At 45.6% G+C, this 22,127-nt stretch overlaps 2 protein-coding genes across 2 annotated transcripts; one reads left to right on the forward strand and one right to left on the reverse strand.

The window, feature by feature from the left end:
• The first annotated feature begins 6 nt into the window (after nt 1-6).
• On the forward strand, nt 7-12,067 carry BAG1 (BCL2-associated athanogene). The gene is made up of 7 exons (XM_005859547.2): nt 7-387; nt 2,181-2,309; nt 4,116-4,198; nt 5,691-5,804; nt 7,967-8,074; nt 9,121-9,183; nt 9,777-12,067. The coding sequence occupies exons 1-7, from the start codon at nt 174-176 to the stop codon at nt 9,864-9,866; spliced, it is 801 nt and encodes a 266-aa protein (XP_005859609.1). The 5' UTR covers nt 7-173; the 3' UTR covers nt 9,867-12,067.
• A 3,482-nt stretch (nt 12,068-15,549) lies between these two features.
• Nucleotides 15,550-22,110, reverse strand: SPINK4 (serine peptidase inhibitor, Kazal type 4). Its single transcript, XM_014534252.1, has 3 exons — nt 21,699-22,110; nt 16,873-16,913; nt 15,550-16,523 (listed from the first exon to the last, which is right to left on the reverse strand). Exons 1-3 carry the CDS (start codon nt 21,757-21,759, stop codon nt 16,407-16,409), a joined length of 219 nt encoding a protein of 72 aa, XP_014389738.1. The 5' UTR covers nt 21,760-22,110; the 3' UTR covers nt 15,550-16,406.
• Between the last annotated feature and the right edge of the window lie 17 nt (nt 22,111-22,127).

Genomic DNA, 22,127 nt, shown 5'->3' on the forward strand with positions numbered 1-22,127 from the left:
CATCCAGGCTGAGGGCGGCCAGAGGGCATGTGGGACCCCACAAGGGCGCCGCCGCCGGTGCTCGCGGGCCGCGGGTGAAGAGGAGAGTACGGCCTCACTCAACCCAGAGCAGAGAGGTGGCCCGGAGCGAAGAGAGGTTCCGGAGCGAAGAGGAGGTGCTGAGCGAAGAGGAGATGCTGAGCGAACAGGTGGCCCGTAACGAACAGATAGTCGGGAGCAAAGAGGTGGCCCGTAACGAACAGGTAGTCGGGAGCAAAGTGGTGGTCCGGAGCGAAGAGGTGACCAAGAACGAAGCGGTGACCGAGAGCGAAGAGGCGGCCCCGAACGAAGAAGTGGCCCAGAATGAAGAAATGGCGGCAGCCGGACTCAGCGTGACCGTCACCCACAGTGAGCACGGGTGGCCGGGTGGGCCCCGTGCCGGGCCAGGAAAATCCGGCAGGGCCTGTGTGTGTGGCCACGGGTCCTCCGGAAGCGCGTGTCCTGGTGTTTGTCCTGGCGTCCGGAAGCGTGGGTTTGTGTCCGCGGGGCCGGTTTTTGCGCGGGTCTTGTGTCAGCACACCTTTCCCTGTGGCGCAGCATTTTGTTTCAGGTCATTTGTTTGATCTTCGCCTGCGTGCTCCACGTCGTGGCCCCGGTTGTACGTGTTCATGTGTGTCCTGCACAGTTATGGTGGGTCTTTGTGTCAGGCTTGTATTTGGCCATGGGTATGGCTGCTGTGTGACTCGTGTACACTGTTTGCGTGGGCCGTGGGTCCAGGCATACACTCTGGGCACCTTTTGGGTCTGTCTACTGCCGGAGTTGACACCGAACTACACAGTGAATTCACGGGCGAGCCAAGTCCATGAGGTTTCCTCAGGACCTACCGTGGGAGACCCCAGGGCCTCCGATCTGAAGACCAGGATGCTGGATCCTGCAGTTTTGAGTGATCCTGGGATGTCTCCTATCTAGGCATCTAGCTGTTCTCTGTGAAGGAGAGTTGCTAACACCCGTCCCAGCCCTAGCTGGTTTGGCTCAGTGGATAGAGCGTTGGCCTATGGACTGAAGAGTCCCAGCCCGGGATGCTGGCTCCATCCCCAGTAGGGGGCGTGCAGGAGGCAGCCCATCAATGGTTCTCTCTCAGCATTGTTTCTCTCTCTCTCTCCCTTTCTCTTCATCTCTGAAATCAATAGAAATATATTAAAAAACAACAACACACCTGTCCCATTGACTTCCAGTCTGTTGAGCAGGCTCAAGGCTTAGCCTGGTGCATGGTAAACAGACTACCTTCTACTGCCCACATACCTGAAAGAGAATTGGCACCTCTGCTCCAAAAAGAAATTTCCTGCTGTTTTGTTTATTCACTCATTTGTCTATTTTTTGTTTTGTTTTGTTTTTTGTTAATCTTCACTTGAGGCTATTTTTTCCATTGCTTTTATGAGAGTGAAAGGGAGAGAGGGAGGGAAGGAGAGAGAAACATTGATGTGAGAGACACATGGATGGGTTGCCTCCAGCACACTGGCACACAGGAAACTGAGAGTGAACCTGCAACCCAGGTACACGCCCTTGACCAGCACTTGACCCACTGACCCACACCAGCCAGGGCTCATTTGTCTGTTGACTGAGCACCAACCATGTATGTGTCCAGGTGTGCCCAGTGGGAGAGACTTGGAGGGAAAACAGTCCCTTGCCCATTATAGCAAAGAAGACAAAGGCCAGTACAATACAGACTACAGGGCAGTCAGGCCACAGGAGGCAGATGGCTTGTGATAAAAAGCATGGACCTTGGTATCAGATCAGATGTCAAGTGCTGACTGCACAGTTAGGTCTCTATAGACAGGTCTTAACTGGACTGACTCACAGTTTACTTATCTGTGAAATGGGGAATAATAGGTAGTACCTACCTCATAGAGGTGTTCTGAGGATTAAGTAAGATAATGCATGAAATGAGACTGGTCAGCCTCTTGTGCATGTTAAGTACTCAGATATTAGCTGTTATCACTAATATTGTTAGTTATAACTGGAAACAAATCCTTGAGCAGGTCACCAGAAGCTGGACAGATGGGGGAGGGCTGATTGGAGTAGGGGGCATATGAATTGGGCTTTGAAGGCTGAAGGCTGGCTACATAAATATAATGAAGTGTCAGCCTATATTGGTTCATGTGGAAAATTTTTCTTAATTGAACCCTTTTCTCTCTCCTCAGGCAATGAGAAGCACGACCTTCATGTTACCTCGCAACAGGGCAATAGTGAACCAATTGTCCAAGATCTAGCCCAGGTTGTTGAAGAGGCCACAGGAGTCCCGCTACCTTTTCAGAAACTCATATTTAAGGGTAGGCATTTCTCTTCCAGCTTTGAGCCCTTATAGCTAAATGACCTATTTATAATTGCTTAACCTTACCTAATGGTAACTCATAGCTTTCAAAATTGGACAATTCTTATTTGCTGTTTATTCATTTATTTCTTCAGCAAATATTTACTGAGGACCTACTATGTACTGGACACTTCCAAACATTTGGACAGGTATAAGAGTTGAAGTCACATGAGGGTGGCAGAAATCTTACCATTTAAAAAAAAATTTATTTCTTTATTGATTTCAGAGAGGAAGGGAAAGGGAGAGAGAGATAGAAACATCAATGATGAGAGAGAATCATTGATCGGCTGCCTCCTGCACACCCCCTACTGGGAATCAAGCCCGTAACCCAGGCATGTGCCCTTGGCTGGAACCGAACCTGGAACCCTTCAGTCCTCAGGCTGACGCTCTATCCGCTGACCCAAGCCAGCCAGGGTGAAATCTTACCACTTTTAATGAAGCATATGGACTTTTAATGAAGTCTTCCCTGGCTAAGTTATATCCTCTTCCCATTGTATGTTAACATGGCACTCCCTACCACTTCGGCATAACTTATATTGAAGTTACTATTAAATAATTGTTTTTGTAGTTGCTGAATATCTGATTTCTCTGTTAGAATAACAAACTCCGTGAGGGCAGAGAAACTGCAATGTGTCCTATGCTCAGTATAGTGCTGACACAGAGGGTGTTGAATGAACACACTTACCAGGAGCCTGGCTGTGGCAGGCCCAGTGGGTAATGCTGATTTCTGCCAGACCTACCCACTCCACACCTCCACCCTCTGTCTTCCCATTCTCATGGTAACCCATTATTTTGCTATCTGATGGGGCCAAATTTATCTCATTTGGTGCCTGTCACAAAGAATTTAGTGATGGGAAGTACTTGTATTTATACTTCACAGTGTAACTCCTTGTTTTTTATTTTAAAAACATTTTACTTTAGAATTATAAAGGGAATAGAAATTCACGTTTCAAAATACAGAAAGCACAAAGAAGAAATGCCCTCCTGGCTAAAACCTCTCATAACATTTTAGCATATTTCTGTTCAGCCTTTTATTTTGTTTGTTTGTTCTGGCTTCCAGAAGTGTGGGTTCTTGTTTGTGGACTTTTTTTTTTAGTTGAAAAAACTAGGCTTATATTGATTATACAGTTTTTATAACATTTTTTTAATAACACTGGGTTATCAACATTCATTGTGGCCTTGAAGTTTCTTTTAAAAAATGAGCTTTAATGCCTACAAAATCTTCTATTGTACTGATGTATAGTTCATCACCCCCTATTCCTGAATTTTTGGCTCTTTCCTGTTTCTCTCTATATCAGTGGTTCTCAACCTTCCTAATGCCGCGACCCATTAATACAGTTCCTCATGTTGTGGTGACCCCCAATTTGATTGTTACAAATTGAACATAATTAAAGCATAGTGATTAATCACAAAAACAATATGTAATTATGTATGTGTTTTCTGATGGTCTTAGGCGACCCCTGTGAAAGGGTCGTTCAACCCCCAAAGGGGTCGCGACCCACAGGTTGAGAACCGCTGCTCCATATGAATAAGGTTGCACTAAAAATTACTGTAAAGTGTTATTGTGCAGGCACACATCCAGTTATTTGTTTACAGTAATAGCTGAAGTGAAATTACTGAGTCAAGACACCTAATTCTAGAAAGATCACACCAACTTATCCTCTTCTCATAAGTGAACACATTTGTCTCCCTCCTGTACCCTTGCTGAAATCTGTTTTCAATGCTGTGCAATTGTTACAACTTGGCAGTCTTTTCTTCTCTTCAGGACAGTCTCTGAAGGAAATGGAGAAGCCATTGTCTGCAGTTGGAATACAAAATGGTTGCCGGGTCATGTTAATTGGGAAAAAGGTAAATTACTTTTTCCACCAGAACACAACCAAATCAAATGCTAAGGCCTTTCATGCGTATTTCTGTGTAGAAGGCAAAATTGGGGACCTAGATGCTGCATTGGTGAAGCACTCTCTAAACAAATGTAGTCTCCATTTGTGTGATGGGTTTACCAGTTTTGTTGTTCTCATGCCCTCTGGCTTCTGTTGGTTAGGGATCTCGCTCTGAAAGTCCGGAGCAGCTGTGCTGCCTCAATAACATAACTTTTGTGTTGGTGGTAGAACCTCAGTCTGGTTATAAGGTGCCTAAGACAGGCCTTACTTGGAGGGGATTTGCAAAAGAATAATTTGTTAAGCCTGGAGATTTAAAAAATAAATACAAGTTTTAGGCTCTCTCCCTTTAACCACCCTTTTTACTAAAATCTCCCATTGGGTAAAAAACTGGCCAGAAAGAAAGGTTCAGACTAAAGAACTGAGGGAGAAAAAGAGCCAATTAGTGACAGGTGAGGACAATAGCCTATTGGTGATGAGAGAGGGCCATGGCCAGCCCTGCATTGTGACACAGTGGAATTGTTGGTCACATGAAGTTCCCTTACTTTGAATGAGGGGCTGACTCAGAGTGGAGAGAGGGTGAGATTAGCAAAGTAGAGGCAAAGAAAATCCCATCCAGACTTGGAACTGCTAGGAGACTGGCACTCAGGATTTCGCCACAAAGTAGAATGTGAATAATTTGGAATAGTATAAAATCAGGAAGATATTGGCTCTGACTGCCAATTGTTTAGGTGAGAGAAGGGGAAATATTCTAGATTTCTTGCTCAAGGGTCCAGGAGAATGGTGATGGGTGGGCAGAACCCAAAGGTTGAGTTTGAAGAAGCTCTAGGACCCCTGATTGGAGCTGTCCTGGGGTTTGTAGAACCAAATCTGATTCAAATCTCAGCTCTACTTCTTTTGGGCTATGTGACCTTAGGTTACAACAACCTTAATTTCATCATTTAAAATAGTACCTACTTCATTGGGTTTTGATAAGGCTTAAAACAATCATTCAGGTAATGTGCTTGAGATAGTATCTGGCATAGAGGGAGTGATAAATAAAAGTATTCATCATTGTCATGTTGGTGGATGACATTTTGTAATTCTATTTAAAGGAATAGTAGAATTCCACCTATATAGAAATTCTGAATTCTTCACAGGTGTTCAAAATTTGTTCACTCTCCAGGGATCAGTCTGGCTATTGATGATCATCCCCAGGCTGAGGTTGAGTGTGGCTCTATTCTCTGAATCCAAATTGTCAAGACCTTGCCAGAATGTTTACCTAATACCTTCTCTCTACTCTAGACTCTTTTGTAGATAGAAAACTTAATGTATATCCTCCAATTTGCTTTCCAAGAAGCAACAGAGTTAAGGCTTTCTTTTTGGTGAGTGGTTTAGTCTGATTGTGGTAAAAAAAAATTTTTTCTGACAGGGGATAGTGTTCTTGGTAATTATTGACTTTATTTTATTCTTAAATATTTTAGAACAGTCCAGAGGAAGAAGTTGAACTAAAAAAGTTGAAAAGTTTGGAGAAGTCTGTGGAGAAGATAGCTGACCAACTGGAAGAGTTAAATAAAGAGCTTATTGGAATCCAGCAGGTAACTCTTTGTGGACTTTGACTTTGTACCTGCCCTAAGAACTTTCTTTTTTGGTGTGCCACAGAATTTTAATAATTAGTTTGTGTGTACCAGGGGATAAAAAAGGTTGAAAATCTCTGGTCTAGTTTGTTATAAAGTGTTTAGTAAAGCAAAGGATATTTTGTTGATTCATAGAAGGTACAAGTTGAGCGGATCTTAGTGGGGTGGTCATCCAATTCAATTTCTTATATTAAGAGATGGTTTCTTATATTAGAAACCAAGTAAGGATTAGAAACAGTCCCAAACCACATATTTGTCTTTGACTTCCACATTTTATAACTTTAATGGATGTATGGTTATGTTTTAATTACAAAGTAATACATGCTGATTGTATATAACTTTTAAATAAACATATGAACACTAATATGGAAAATAGAAATTACCTATAAGGCCCCAACTCAAAGATAACCATTACTAAAGACTGGAATTTACTTTTCCATCCTTAAGAAAATATTTGATATGGTGTTATGTACACTTTGTAAATTGTTTTTTTATTGGATAAAAATGTTGAACATTTTCTGTCATTAAAAATGACCATACTTTTTAAAACTTACATAGCATGATTTACTTAACCAATTCTCTATTGTTTATCACCTAATGTTCTTTTTTTTTGGTCCTTCCAACTTTTTAATATATACATTTTCAAACATACAGAAAAGTTGAAAAAATGAGCAGAATGAATGAACATCTGTACATTCCCTACTTAGATTTAACCATTCAAAGCATTTTGCCATGTGTATTAGTTTGCTTAGGATGGCTTAAACAGTAGAAATTTATTTTCTCACAGTTCTGGAGGCTGGAAGTTCAAGAACAAGGTGTGTGCAGGGTTGGTTTCTTCTGAGGCCTCCCTCTGACAAGAAATAATCCAAGTTCAGTACCACTCATGTAAGCATACTGGAAAGCAGCCTTCCCAGGACCAGGAGTCTGCCCTCCAATTCTAACAAACCAGTGCTCTCTTTATGCACCATGGCAACTTCTTTGTTGTATCATCTCCCATTTCTATGAATTTTATTATCATTGGCTCAACTCACAGTTCCCGTGGGACAGGAGTTGGCATGGCTGAGCTAAGTTCTCTGCTTAGGGTTTCACAAGGTTGAAATCAAGATGTCAACTGAGCTGCATTTCTTTCTGGACCTCAGGGTCCTCTTTTTAAGCGCCTGTGGTTGTAGCAGAATTCAGTTCCTTTTGTAGTTGTAGGGCTGAGAAGCCCATTTCTGGGTTGATCATAAGCCAGGGGCTGCTTTCAGCTCCCAGAGGCCACCCACATTCCTTGCCCCCTTCATCCTCAAGTCAGCTTTGGAGAACTCACTACATCAAATACCTCTCCTGTTTCAAATACCCGATTTCCTCCTATCTCCTAATGTTCTTTTGCCATTTTTCATAATGCTTCTTTGAAATCTTTAGACATAAATCTTTTTTGACTATTTCTGATAGGATAAATTTTTTAGTTGAAATTATTGGCTAATGTTTACTACATGTTGTTAAATCTGCATCTGTAACTCTCGGCTTTGATAAACATCTTCAGAGATCCCTGTTGTCACCAGCTAACTGGTCATTTGGCCAAGCAATGTGAATAAACAGCAAGACAATTTAATAAAAATAATGTAAATGCTGCCATTTGTTAGCATGTCTGTGTCAGGAATTATATTAAGGGTCTACATATATACCTCTTTATCCTCACAGTAACCCTATGGGGTGTGGGTATCATAATCCCCATTTTAAAAATGAGGACACTGAGGTACAGGTAGGTTAAGTAACTTGCTCAAGATCACAAGCAAGTAAATAGCAGTCAGAATTCAACTTCAGTCCTATCAAACTCTAAACCCTGTGCTCTTTATGTCTGGCTCTTGTGTGCAGGTATACTCTTCTGGCTTCGCTAAAGCCAGGCCTCAGGAGGCATTTGCAGCCCAGGTGGTTTATTTTAGAGCGGCCTGTTAGAGTGTTTAGGGTGGCCCAGGGCCAGCTTTCATTTTTCCCCAAGAGATGAAGTTGTGGGTCTGAGGTCTGGCCCAGCCTATTAGGAGGAATATGGATTCAAAGTGTGGCTCCTTCATCAGTACCTCAGCTTGGCGTTTTTCATCAGCTTCAAGGAATCCTTGCAAGAATGCATTATTTCTCCACAGGGTTTTCTGGCCAAGGATTTGCAAGCTGAAGCTCTCTGCAAACTCGATAGGAAAGTAAAAGCCACAATTGAGCAGTTTATGAAGATCTTGGAGGAGATTGATGCACTAGTAAGTAAATATTCACCTGAGAAGAACTAGTTTCCTTTGACTATATTTCAGCCAGTTTTACTCTTTCAGTAATGAGGCCTTATTGTCTGAAGATGTTGAGCACCTGCTGTATGTGAGATACTGCTAGGTCTTAGGTGAATACACAGAAAGATAAGACAATTCCTGATTTCTTACCACCCACATCCCACCAGCATAGGGCTTCTCGAATTTTTATTAACATGTGCTAGTAGCACCTAATCCTCATGAAGCTTGGATCCAAATGGTCTATGGCAGGGGTGGGCAAACTTTTTGACTCGAGGGCCACAATGGGTTCTTAAACTGGACTGGAGGGCCGGAACAAAAGCATGGATGGAGTGTTTGTGTGAACTAATATAAATTCAAAGTAAACATCATTACATAAAAGGGTACGGTCTTTTTTTTTTTTTAGTTTTATTCATTTCAAACGGCCGTAGTTTGCCCACGGCTGGTCTATGGTTTCATGGTCAGAGAAACACAGGGCTTCACTTTCCTGATACTCATGTGACTGATATTCCACTGAGCTCATTACCTGTACAGAATTCAGTCAGACCCAGTTCTTGTGAGGCTGTTGGGAATCATTGACACCACTTTCCCTTTTACAGATGATAATAAATTAAATTATATTTCTAGCCTGATGCCTCATTCTTGAGGGTGAACTACTCTGCTTGGGATTTGAGGATGGGGTAATAGGGAGGGGGCTTATAAAAAAGAAGCAAAAGGTGCTTTCCTTGCCACAGTGAGCTCATGGTATGGCCACAACATAGTATCCATACATAGGAAACAGTGAAAGAACAAAGTCCACATTACAGATCAGTTTCTATGGCCCAGACACAGAACAAAGGGAGCTTTTATAGGGGCAAGAGCCATGGAAGGGTCATGTAGGATGCCGACCCAGAAAAATTATTCCTGAAATTCATGTCTCATTCCCATTGGTGACCCATGACCTACTTGGTGTACTATGGATATTTCTGATGTGTTCTTACGTCATTTTTACCGAATTATTTATGTGTCAACTTATTCTTCCATAGGTTCTGCCAGAAAATTTCAAAGACAGTAGACTGAAAAGGAAGGGTTTGGTGAAAAGGGTTCAGGTGAGTTGTGTGGTAGAGCATTACACAGTGTAAAGCAAGCATGTCAAACTCATAGACTGCAATGCCTCATTTATTTGGCCCATGTTAGCCTTTGAGTTTGACATGCGTGGTATAAAGGGTTGGTGTATGTGTTTATCTGTTCAAAGAAGGATATAGAAGTTGCATGGCTTTTTGTTGTTGTTGTTGTTGGTATCCAGCATGAACCCAGAATATAAGAGAATTGCTCCTTTCATGTCCCTGTAATTATGTTTGAATTTAAACTGATTGGGAAGGAAGATCACTGGAGAGCAGATGGGCTGACACATTGTACAGTTCTAGGAGGCACCATTCATATGTGCAGTGTACCCCTGAAATTGTGCAGTTGCAGTGTCAAGGCTTCCTTTTGGTGATTATGGGCCTAGAGCATTGTCAGAAACCCTGGTACTGCTCTTCCCTCTACCTCCCTATCCTTTTACTTTGGAGCCCAGGCACTCCCTGTGCAGCCTGTTTCAGCATGAGCCAGTCACCCATGGGTTCTCCAGAATGGTTGAGCACAGAGCTTTGGGGTTGGCTAACTCTGGGTGGACCCTCACTGCCCTGCATTGATCTTTCAGGCATTCCTAGCTGAGTGCGACACAGTGGAGCAGAACATCTGCCAGGAGGCAGAGCAGCTGCAATCCACAAACTTGGCCCTGGCCAAATGAGGAGAGGTGGAGAGAGGCTGTGCTGCCCTGAAGAACAGTGCCACCTGCTCTGCCCTCTGCAACAGGAGTTACCTGACTTCTCCAAGGCTGCTGAGTCACTTGGCCAACTGCCAGTTTCCTTTCTCCTACACCTCGGCATATTTCCCTGCTTAAAATCCTCCATTGGCTACACCTGCTCTCAATGAACAAGTACTGTGTTTATAATCTTAAATAGAGCTCTTGTTTGTTTTCTCATTCTGCCTCTGTGTGGCTGTGCTGTCCACAGCCCACCTTATCTTGGGAGGGCCCAAATCTTCCAATGTCTTTTGACCTTTGGGTGCTTTTGTTTGTCCAGGGGTAATTCAGATTTATAGGCCACCCTGGTCTTCAGATACATGCGGCCTTTTTGCCCTTGTGGTCCCATAGTCCCATAGATGTAAATCAGAATCATTTGGAGGTTGTATCTAGTCAGGAATTTTGGAAATAGCTTGGAGCAGGTTTTTGGTACACAGTAGTCCAAATATCCCTCATTGTGACCTAATTCTGGAATAGCTGGTTGGGTTGTTGGTTCACAGACTCTGTATTTACTTTCCAGTGAACCTGTACAGCCACGGGCCAGGAGATCTCAGGGGGCCATTCCTGGGGTGGGGCCTGGGGTTGATGTATGGGCTTCCTTGTCCCCTAGCAAATCTGTAGGAGGTTAGAACCCAGTGTTGACGGAGTCTCTGGTTCAAACCGAGTTAAAATCATGTCTCGGGAAGGGCATAGAGGGAAACATAGTGAGTGAAGCAGGCAGTTGGTGAAGACAGCTATAAACTTCTCAGGAGTTCCTTCAACGGCATTTCTGTCCACTGTACTGTCCTGAGATCTATATTTCCTTCAAGGCTGTGCCTGTCCATTTTGTGGCCTTCCCCACCCCACCACCTATTGTATTTTTAAACTATATACACATCAGCAATCAGAAGAGTGTTTAAACTATTTTTTTAGGGGAGAGAGAAAGAGAAACATCAGTGTGTGAGAGAAACATTGATCGGTTGCCTCTCGTAAGCATCCTGTCTGGAGATCAAGAGTGGCTCTGCAGGCTAGAACTCTTAAACTGATCAGCTGCTGTCACCCCATTTTTTCACACAGTGCTCAGGAGACAGGCTCCCGATAGGCCACTCTGAGGCCAACCTGATTTGGCACACAGGGCATCACTGAAGTCCTAGGAACTTAGGACTGTGTGGGTGGGACTAGGACAAGGTGGTATGGAGAGGACAAGTGCATGAAGCTCAGGGCCCAGCCCAGCCCACCACCAACTGTAATCAGAGCAATTCAGTACTTAACTGTTTTATGTAGTAGCTATGTCACCTTAGGCCACAACATTCAATGAAAAGTTACTGTGTGCCAGATAGTATTTTAAGTACTCTTGATGTACTAGTCATATAATCCTCATACAACCTAGGAGATAGATACTAATCCATGTTAGAGATGAGGAAACAGAGAGAGCTTAGGTAATTTGCTAAAGTCATAGAGTAAATAACTAAGCCAGGACACCAAGCTGGGCAGTTTGATTCAGAGGCTATGCTCTTATCTCTACTATGCTGCCTCCCAATTAACACAGGGTTGTATGTTCGCTCTTATTTTCTCTTCCTCTCCTTCCTTCCATGTTGGTCTTTCCACTTGCTCTCTGGTCCTCTCTGATTCATTCTCCACAGAGCATCGTGAGTGATGTAAAGTACAAATCTTTCCATGTCAGTCCCTGCTTAAAAACATCCAATGGCTTCCCTTTCCATCTCATGTCGGGCCACTCTCCTGTTTGCTCCGTGTGGTCAGCCAGTCTGGTCTTTGTTCAGGTACTCAGATGCTCTGTACCCTCTCCTTCCCCGGGGTCTTAGCACTCACCATTCCTCTGTTTGGACAGCTCCTTGCCACCCTTACACCATTGCCATCCCTTTCCTAGGTAACTTCTATTTGTCCTTCAGAACTTAATGCCTCTTTCATGGACTATCTGAGAACATATCAAGAACATCTCACAGCTTGTCATAACTTTTCTTTCACAGCAAGTATCATAGTCTCTGATGGTTTATTTATGGGATTATATAATTTAATATTTGCCTTTTATACTTGACTATAAGTTCCCTGGGGTTAAGGAGCTTATTTGTCTTGTTGATAGCATATTTCAAGCACATTGTCTGGTTTATAGTAGATGCTCAATAAATATTTGTAGAACAAATGTCAAACGCATTGGAATTTACAGTATTAACAGTCATCATTTAAGGGTTGAGCAAAGAGGCCCTAAGTCATGGGCTGTTTAGCAGATGTGCAGGGTGGTTACTGGGGCCTGGTCACACAGCCTTCCCTGCACAGACCTGCCCATCCAGAGGGTATCTGCTTGTGAACAGGGAGAGAACATCCCTTCTCAGCTGCCCGCTTTCCTAGAACATGATCAGCCCCTACCTCAGGGGAACAAATGGGGCTCTGTGATCCCAAAAACTTCCTTCAGCCTCACAAAACTATAAAGTCCTCCACATGCGGTCTATTTAGTCAACAATTCCTAATTATCCTCCATAACGTAAAGGTTACCTCCTTTGAGAATCCCTTTTTTATCTGGTGGTTAAGCTTCTTTTAGTTGAGAGAACCAGAAACATAATTTCAAAGACATTGTTGAAATGGAAATTTATTGACAGGATGTCAAGTTATCCCATGTAACTGGAAGTTCAAGGACAGCTGGATTTCAGGAACTCAAACACTGCCTGGAAGCGCTCTCTATATCTTCTTTGTATGTCAGCATCTTTCTCTCAATCCTGCTTCTTCCATGAAGTAGGAAACACATCTTACAGCTTTGCTGCCAGAGAGGAACTGAGTGTTTTCCTTGTTTCCAATTTGAAAAATCCTAAAGAATCTTTTGGCCAAATCAGCCGTGGCCAGAGCAGCAGGGTCACATGACATAAATAGGGTCTTTAGGGTCCCACACTTATATTTTGGGGGGGTTTCCAGAGTCAAGGCCACAGTTTCTACATCTGAAAAGTGGGAATTAGGTACTTTTTCCATTGTGGTGCCTGACACATTGCTCAGGCAGAATCTTTGTGATTCCTCATTGTATGAGTGGAAGCCTGGGAGAAAAGGGTCACTGAGAAGCTTGGCTGAACTATATGCCACTTGAGTATAAGTCAGGTGTCCCACTTAGAGCAGAGACTTTTAAATGTCACAAATATCCATTCTGCTACAATAAGTAAAAAACCTCTAGTTTTCAGCTTAGCACATGGCCAAACAGCTAAAAACTGTATTTCCCAGTCTCCTTGTGCTAGGATGGACAAGAGAAAACATCGTTTTAGCCAATGAGATGAAAATATTATGTATATCTTATGGGAAGCATCTTCAGAGGCAGTTTGCCATTTTTTCTTTTCTGAGGGCTGGAATGTAGACAAGATAGTTGGATTTGGAGCAGCTGTCTCTGACCTTGAGGTAAAAACTGATGAGGATGGCAGACTAATAATATAATAGGTCTATGTGAAAGGAATGAACTTCTGTTTAAGGCACGGTTATTTCAGCTTTTCCGTCTCTCACTGCCCAGATTCATTTTATGTTACTCATGCAGGGAGAAACAGGAGCTTCTGTTGTCAGTAGCAGTGGAAGGGCATATAGATGACCTCCCTGTCCCTATAATAGTTTCAAATCTATCAGCAGCAATTCCTGCTTAGGTTCCCATTTCTGTGTTTCAGGGAATGTTAGTTCCTGCCTCCCCTGCCCCCACTTTCCTCTGAAATGTGTGTGCTTTCCCACAGAATATTCTGCCTTATCTGCCCTCACTAGAATAGGAATCGGTGTCCATGTGAAATGCTCCCATCTGGTCAGGCCCCTCTACACTCTTTTCCTTACCACCATTATCAAGAGGTTCTCCCTGTAGGCTTTGGCCTAAAGAGGGGATAGTTGACATATACTATAGGCTGGGGCCTCTGTGGTCAGCTTTCTGAATGCTCTGTATTCCTGAGGGCCGTTGTATGAGTGCATGTGTGCTGTGTGCTGGGGTTGTGTCTAATGTCAATGTGTTTAACAGCCAGTGGAATGGATGTTGGCCAAAAGAGAGCAGGTTCTGGAGTCATCCTGCTGTGGGTGGCCAGGGTGCAGGGGGACATCAAGGGCTTGAGGCAGCACCTGTTTCAACTGTTACAGACCTAGTTCAAAACTTATTTTTTTGTCTTGTTAATCCTCACCTGAGGCTATGTTTTCCATTGACTTTTAGAAAGAGTGGAAGGGACGGGGAGAGGCAGAGAGGGAAACATCGATGTGAGAGATTGGTTACCTCCCACAGTTACCAACCAGGCTGGGGATTGAGCCTATAACCAAGGTATGTGCCCTTGTCCAGAATCAAACCTGCAACCCTTCAGTCCAAGGGCCGACGCTTTAATCACTGAAAAAACCAGCCAGAACTAGTTCAGTATTTTAACAAACAGTTCAGTTGTACTGTGTACACTACCTGAACATCAGCTGTGGTTGTGTGCATGTGTGTTGTGTGTGTGTGTTGGGGGGGGGGGGCTTGGGGTGCTGTGTCAGCCAGGGAGAAAGCCATGAAGGGTTGTGGGACCCTCACAAAGGCTTCTGAAGCTGGGGCCATGCACCCGGACAGTGGCAGAGGGCATAGGTCTCACCTAGGTTCTTGGCCTTATTCAGACAGGAGCACTGAGCAGAGAGAGTGCTGAGACCAGGGGCTGGCCTCTCAGAACCCTGACCTCAGAAAGGGATCTCTCTTGGGACATGTGACGGAGTTGAGGAGCACTGGAGCAATGGCAAGAACATCAGTTTTAGAGTATGGAGGATGGGACCAGATCCACAACCTCCTCCCCAGAGTCCCCCAAAATACTGGCCCACTTGGCTGGGTTGGGCTGGATCTTTTATTTCATGTCACATCCTCTCCACTCCCACCACTGTTCTCCAGCCTGAAGCTTCATGGCTTACAAGGTTCCTGTGGGATCAGCATTTGCCATCCTTCACGATCTGGATGTCCTGTTTGGTTTTCCTAGGATCACAGGAGACAGGGATGAGGCCACCTCCTCAGGAACTGTAATGCACCCTTCAGGGACCTTGGCGAAGTCCATTCAGACACCTGCTGAGCCCTACCACCCACTTAGTGTATGGTGGAGGGCAGACCCCAGGGGTGCCTGGGCATCTTTCTATAGCTTTTCCTTCTTGCACACACTCCCCTGGGAGATTTCAGCTTCCTAGGGTCTCAACCACCACAGCATACTGATGGCTGCAAATCTATCTCCAGCCCAGACTTTTGTCCTAAACTCTAGCCATATCTCCACTGGGATGTCCCAGAGGTTCAACTGTCCAGAGACATCATCACCCCACAAACCTGCTACATCTCTGTTTCTTACCTTGGCACATGGCACCACCAACCGCCCAAACCCACAAGTTAGAAACCAGCATGTTTTTGCCTCCTCCTCCATCATCCCTCACATCCAATCTCACAGCTGTCACTTCTCCCCTGATATAATCCTGAGTGTTTAGTCATGACCTAAGTTAGACTGTCCTGCTGCTCTCTTGCACATCTGTCTAGTGCAGTAGTTCTCAACCTTCTGACCCTTTAAATACAGTTCCTCATGTTGTGACCCAACCATAAAATTACTTTCGTTGCTACTTCATAACTGTAATGTTGCTACTGTTATGAATCGTAATGTAAATATCTGATATGCAGGATGGTCTTAGGCGACCCCTGTGAAAGGGTCGTTCGACTGCCAAAGGGGTCGCGACCCACAGGTTGAGAACCACTGTTCTAGTGCCTTCTAGCTTCCAAAGACTTTCTTCTCTTCTATGATCTCACTTAGCTCTGGCCAGCTCAAGTGTCTTATTAGTGAAGACATGAGACTAAATGAGTGTTCAGATGTACCAAGGTCATATTTTGGTCCTGCCTCTCCAGACTCATTTCTTGCCTCTCTCCTGTTCTCCTTTAAATTTTCTACTCCAGCATATCCAACTTCTTATATTTCCTCAAATATAAACTTTCCCTTCTAGATCTTTCCAAAACTCATTTCTCTATTTAGAATTACCTTCCCTTGTTTCTTCATTTTCCTAGCTAATTTCTACTTACACCTCAAAGCTGGGAAGTCTTCCCTACCCTTGCCCTGTACCCATAGAACCCTGTGTACTCCCATCCAAACCTTTAGCATTCTATTCTGTAGTTAGCTAACAGTCAACGTGGCTTCCCCCTTAGACTGACTGACTGCCCCAGAAGGCCAGTAATGCTGTCTAGCTTATGCCCTGTTGTTTCCTCAGTGTCTAGTACATAATAGGTGCTCAATAAATAATTGTTGACTGGATGAATTAATAATCAAATGAAGTCACCTAGTCAGGATCAGTGTCTTCACTCCCTACCTCCCACCAGCTGCGGCTTTCTGCTTAGAACCATGTGCATGAATTACACTTGTGCCCATTCCGTTAGGAGCAAATGTTGGGGGATTCTTCCTAGGTCAGGTGTGTGTGAAGGAGGAGGCAGGTCAAGTCTTGCTCCTTTCAGACTTGTATGCAGCAGAGATGGAGCCCCACGCAAGCAAACACAGGGGAAGGTGGGGAGTGGACTTACATCCGGGCTAAGCAAAGATGGCATTCACTTTCATATGTGACCCCGTCAGTGCCGCAGACCAGGTTGGATGTCTGGGAACAGTCTGGCGACTCTGCCATATGCTCACAGTAGGGCTATGAGAGAGAAGACGGGAGGGAGGGCACTTAGGGATTCAGAGGCAGTGAGGGGAACTCAGGGCTCTGCTTGTAGCCAGAGTGCATTGATCCTGCTGAGCCTGGGTGGGGGGATTTCACTGCTGGCAGGGGCTTGATGCCAGTTTGGGGACTTCGGCAAAGGGGCTGGGCCTGCTCAGTCTGGAAGGGCTGATCCATGGAACACAGCTCGGGAAACCACCCTGGCCACTGTGGAGCCAGGGGAGTTATCTGAGCAGGGGTGTAAAGGAAAACAAACGCTGGTTTTCCAGCGTGGATGGGAGGGCTCCGTCCGCAGAGGGAAGGCCAGAACTGCAAGCGGCTGCCTTACCATTCTTGAGAAAACGAGCTTTTCTCCTGACACTGGCACTCCTGAAAGGCAAAACAGCAAGAATTAGGTGATGTCTGCTCTAGGCCCCCCAGTCCAGGGATCTGAAGACTGCTTCAGAGGACCTGTTCCAGCCACTGGCCAACCTCGAATTCCTCACGGAAAGGCAGTGGTCACCAGACTGTGGGGCTTCCAGAAAGCTGGTGTGACCTTGGGTTACATGAACAGAGAAAGTCTAGAATTAAGAGCAGTCCAACCTGTTGCTTATTAGTCAGATTCCACTGGAATTATGTCCCATCCTATGTAATAAAGAGCTAATATGCTAATTAGACTGAACAGCAGAAAGATCGTCTGGATGACCTTCCGGACAAAGCCAGGGCTGCAAGGGCCAAGGCAGCTGGGGCTGCGAAGGCTGAGACAGCTGGGGCTAAGCCCCTTGCACGAATTTCGTGCATCGGGCCTCTAGTGTAATAATAAAAATAACAGTCTGTGCCAAACGAGAATACATGATCTTACTACTCTTCATACCTCTCTCATGCTGTGTAATGAACAGAGCGAGCAGTGGGTGCTGGGGTCTGCTACCTAGAGCCCACCCGCGGGACTGACACCTTCATTTCCTCAGCTGCCAAGAGTATTGGCCATTCATAGTGAGGCCCTTCCTAGGAATTACTCTCAGAGAATGGAGCTACCTCGCTCAAGGTCCCACCCCCTACCCAGGAGCAGCCCACCTCCAATGACAGATTGATGCAGGTACAACAGCCCGAACCCCTCGTCTCTATTCAGAACAATGCTGAAGGGCCTCCCCAGCTCCAAGGCTCCCCGTAGGCTCATCAGAGTCAACGTCCCTCATCCCTCATGGGTCTTAGTCCCATAAGCCGCATGCAGATCTGAGTCTTTCCTGGGGAACTGGACCAACCTATAAAGGAGGCTCAGAGGTCAAGCAACACAGTTTGTTCGGGCAGAGCCGGGGTTTGCACACAGGTCTGTCACTCCCTAACCTGGCTCTTCCCGCACACACTGGTGTGTTCCATGGCCCCTCAAGGTTTGGATGAACTGCTTACAGGACCTGAGCAAATTGTGAGGTGACGGGTGGATGAGACAGGAGCCATGTCTAACACCACAGGTGGAAGGAAAGCGGTTTATGTAGAGTGGAAAAGGGCAGGATGTTTCCTAAAATCTCTGAATGATTGTCTTGAGGCCAAGGGAGACCTCAACTTGCTAGGGCAGAGCCTGTCTGAGAAAGGAGGCTTCAGGTTTGGGTTCCGGAATGTTCTCTCAGTGGGAGTTATGCCCCAGTGAAGGGGGCTGTCTCCAGAAGTGGAAAGTTCTCCATCAATAGAGGCTTACAAGGCACTGGTTTTAGCTCCGCCTGGGAATGCTATTACAAGAGATTTCCAAGGTAGAGAGGGAAACGGGAACTGAGACAGTGACCTCTGGTGTGCTGTTCACGCCTGATGTTGGGCATCAAAATGCAAACCTAGCCTTGTCACCACACTGCCCCAAACCGTCCATGTCAATTTCTAAAACTGGAAATTACCAAATGTCCTGCAACAGGAGAGCGGATAGACTATGACACACACATACAGTGAGATATAACTCAGCCATAAAAATGAGCAAACAACTGATAATGTGACAACATGGCTAAATCTCAACAACATGCTGAGCCAAAGAAGCCAGGTACAAAAGACTACATACTGTGTGGAGGGGCACCTTGGGCCAAGGTCAAGGGCAGACTGGAGGAATAAACGCAACTTAAGTGACATGCTAGAACAGGCCAAACGAATCTATGGTAGAATACAGAGCAGTGGTTGCCTCTGGGAAAGGGGTGGGAGTGGGGATGACTGACATGGAAATTTCTGGGGTGACAGAAATATTCTGTATCTTGATAGGGGTCTGGGTTACACATTTATATCCTGTCAACTTTCATTGAATTTTGTGCCTTCCATGGTAACTATTAGGGGCCAAAAAAAAAAAAACATTAAAAAAATATAAAGCCCTTCCATGGCTGCCTGTCAGGATCACTAAGCTCCTTCATTTTATGTTTAGGGCACTGCATGAGCTGCTCCCAAACTTCACCCTGGACTCCCTTCCTAGTACACACACCTCCATGTTCCTGCTCTCGCAGCTGACTCTTCCTAGAACAGGCTCTACTTTGGCTCATACTGTGGCCTCTGCCGGAAATGTCCTTATTCCCCTTCTCCTATTGTCTCATACCCTTTTCTCAAGGCTCAGATGTACCTTCCGGAGAAGCCTTCCCTGATGTTCCCCAGGGTTTCCTGAGCAGGCCTGGATTTAGGCTTCAGTTTTAGTTTGTTTGGGCTGCTATAACAAAAATCCCACAAACTAGGTGTCTTAGAAACAAAACAAACATTTGGGGAGCATTTGAGATCTTGCTCCCAGTATATGCCATCAGTTTGGCTCAAATAAATTCTTATTAAAAATAAAAAATAGCCCGGCTGCTGTAGCTCAGGAGTGGAGCATCAACCCAGGAACCAAGAGGCTACTGGTTCACTGGTTTGATTCCCAGTCGGGGCATATGCCCAGGGGTTGCAGACTTGATCCCCTGGGTACATGCTCAGGTTGTGGGCTCTATCCCCAGTAGGGTGCAAGAGGGTAGCCAATCGATCTTTCCCTCTCATTAATATTTCTATCTCCCTCTCCCTTCCTCTCTCTCTCTAAAATCAATTAAAAAACATTTTAAAAATAATTAAAAAATAAAAACATATTTATTTATCCCAGTTCTGAATGTGGGAAGTTCAAAGTCATGGTGTCAGCAGATTTGGTGTCTGGTAAGGCCCTCTTCCTGGTTCATAGCCTGTTCCTTTTTGCTATGTCCTTAATGGTGAAATGGTGTAGGCAGCTCTCGGGGGCCTCTTTTATAAGGGGACTAATCCCATTCATGAGGGTTCCGACCTCATGACCTACTTTCTGGTCACCTTGGGGATTGGGATTTCAGCATATGAATTTGGGGGGCCACCATCATTCAGACCATAGCAGCAGCTTTCATGCCACCATGTGCTGTCCCACTGGGTCACTCCTGTCTTCCTATGGGCCTGAGTTCCCTAGGGCTCCCCTTTCCTCTGCCTCCGAGTGTCAATGCCCCCACACAGCGAGTGTTCAGGAATTGACCCCTAAAGTGCATTGTGGGGAAGAGTTCAAAACCCTGTGGTGTCAGAGTTTCTTCCTGGAGGATGTGAGAAGAAGTTGTATTTACCCCAGGCTGCCCTGGATTTGGGCCCAAGATATCCCCTTCTCACTCAGCCAAGGCAGGAATCTGAAATGGGCACAAGGACTCCCTTCAGGGCAGGCCTCCTCAGTGTTCCCACCAGGAGAAGTACTTGGGGAAAGGAAGCCAGGCTGTGAGTGAGCAGGCTGTGCTGGGACAGAAGCCCCAGACCCATTCTCTGAGTCCCCAGCTGGGGAAATGTCTGTGGGACTGGCCATGAGGTCAATGGCCTTGACGTCCTGCCGGGCCTTGCCCTGTAACACCATGGCTTTGTCTCCTTGCTTCCCCCTTTAGTCTTCTCAACAGCAACCAGAGTGATCCTTTTACAACATACCTGCTGAAAACTCTTCAGTACCCCCCATTTCACTCAGAGGAGGAGCCAAGTTCACATTGGCCTTCAAGGCCTCACGCACTATAGTTCCTGGTTGCCTCTATTATCTCCCCTGCCTCTCTCTCCCCTCCCACTGCACTGGCCTCCTTGCAGTATCTCAAAGACTCATACCTCAGGGCCTTTGCACTGCCTCTTCCCTCTGCCTGGAACCTTTTTCTTTCAGATATTCACATGGCTCACTCCCTCGCCTCCTTCAAGCTTTGGTCAGACATCAGCCTCTGAGGAAAAGTTCCCCTGATTTATCCTTACAACCCCATCCCAAACCCATCTCTCTGCCTCATATTTTATCACCTTCTAACATACTGTTTAACATACACTGCACCTATCTTGTCTACTGTTCATTCCCTCCCACCATCACCCCATTGGATTTAAGCTCACTGATATGTCTGAAGGGTCAAGAACAATGAGAACAAAGCCTTATAACACAACAGGTATGAGACTGCAGAGGTGCCCCAGGCTCTGAGGAGGCCCCATTTCAGCTGCACGTGTCCAATCCAGGGCAAATGCTCCCAGGAAGAGGGCTTCCATGTGCTCATATGGCTGCTCTCAGTCCCACAGCGATAGCCTGTCAGCATGGATGAAAGCTAAGAGGACCCAGGCCAGCCTTCCTTCCAGACCCACCAGCTTGCAACCAGCAGATGAGATAGGCCTGCTCCTTTCTGCCTCCCTGATCTCTAGCCCAGTAGTTGCTCAGTGCAGCTTTGAACTAAGACAACCTCCTACTTTACAGCTGGAGAAATGTAGGCCCAAGAGGGGAAAGGATTTTTGCAATTCTAGGCCAGAATCAGAAACTGAACCCAGATTTCCTTTCTCCTAGCCCAGGGCTTTCCCCACGTTGGTGGGAGGGGTGCAGAAAAAGTTATATGCAGCCTGGCCAGTGTTGCTCAGTGGTTGAGCATTGACCTATGAACCACAAGGTCATGGTTCGACTCCCAGTCAGGGCACATGCCTGGGTTGCGGGCTGGATCACCAGTGTGGGTCGTGCAGGAGGCAGCCGATCAATGATTCCCTGCCATCATTGATGTTTCTATCTCTCTCTCCCTCTCTATTCCTCTCTGAAATCAATAAAATAGATATTGTTTTTAAAAAAATTTTTAAGTTATATGCAGAAAATTGAAGCCTCATAGAAGTGCTCCAGGCCCAGCCTCTGCCCCCAACCCAAGCTCACCTACCAATGCCAAGCCATAGAGAATCCAAGCTCTGCCCACTCACCTCTGTCCACAACGAGGAGGGCAGCCAAGGCCAGGGCGACCACCCACAGACGGACGGCCATGCTGATCCTGGGTTCGTGTGGGCTCGGCTAGTGAAGCCTGGGCTGGGAGAAGGATGGGGGCCTGTTTATAGTGCTGAGCCCTCCCCTTATCTTATCTGGGGCCAGATGGAGAGGCCAGGAGTGGCATCCTGCGTAATCTCTGCACCTTGGCTTCCGGAAAGGGCTTTCTCTACGCAGAGATGCTGAGCTGAGGTGGGGTGGGACTGTGGTTATTGGGCTGGCAGATTTTCAAATTGAGGAAAAGTTTGGACAACTCACAAAGTTGATGCCAGTCTGAGGACTGGAGCAAGAGGGAAAGGGAAATTGGAAGTAGAAAGAGAAAAACCAAGAAACCAAGTAAGGAGAGAGAGAGAGAGAGAGAGAGAGAA

This window comes from Myotis brandtii, unplaced genomic scaffold (genome assembly GCF_000412655.1).
Source record: "Myotis brandtii unplaced genomic scaffold, ASM41265v1 scaffold1270, whole genome shotgun sequence".
NCBI lineage: Eukaryota > Metazoa > Chordata > Mammalia > Chiroptera > Vespertilionidae > Myotis > Myotis brandtii.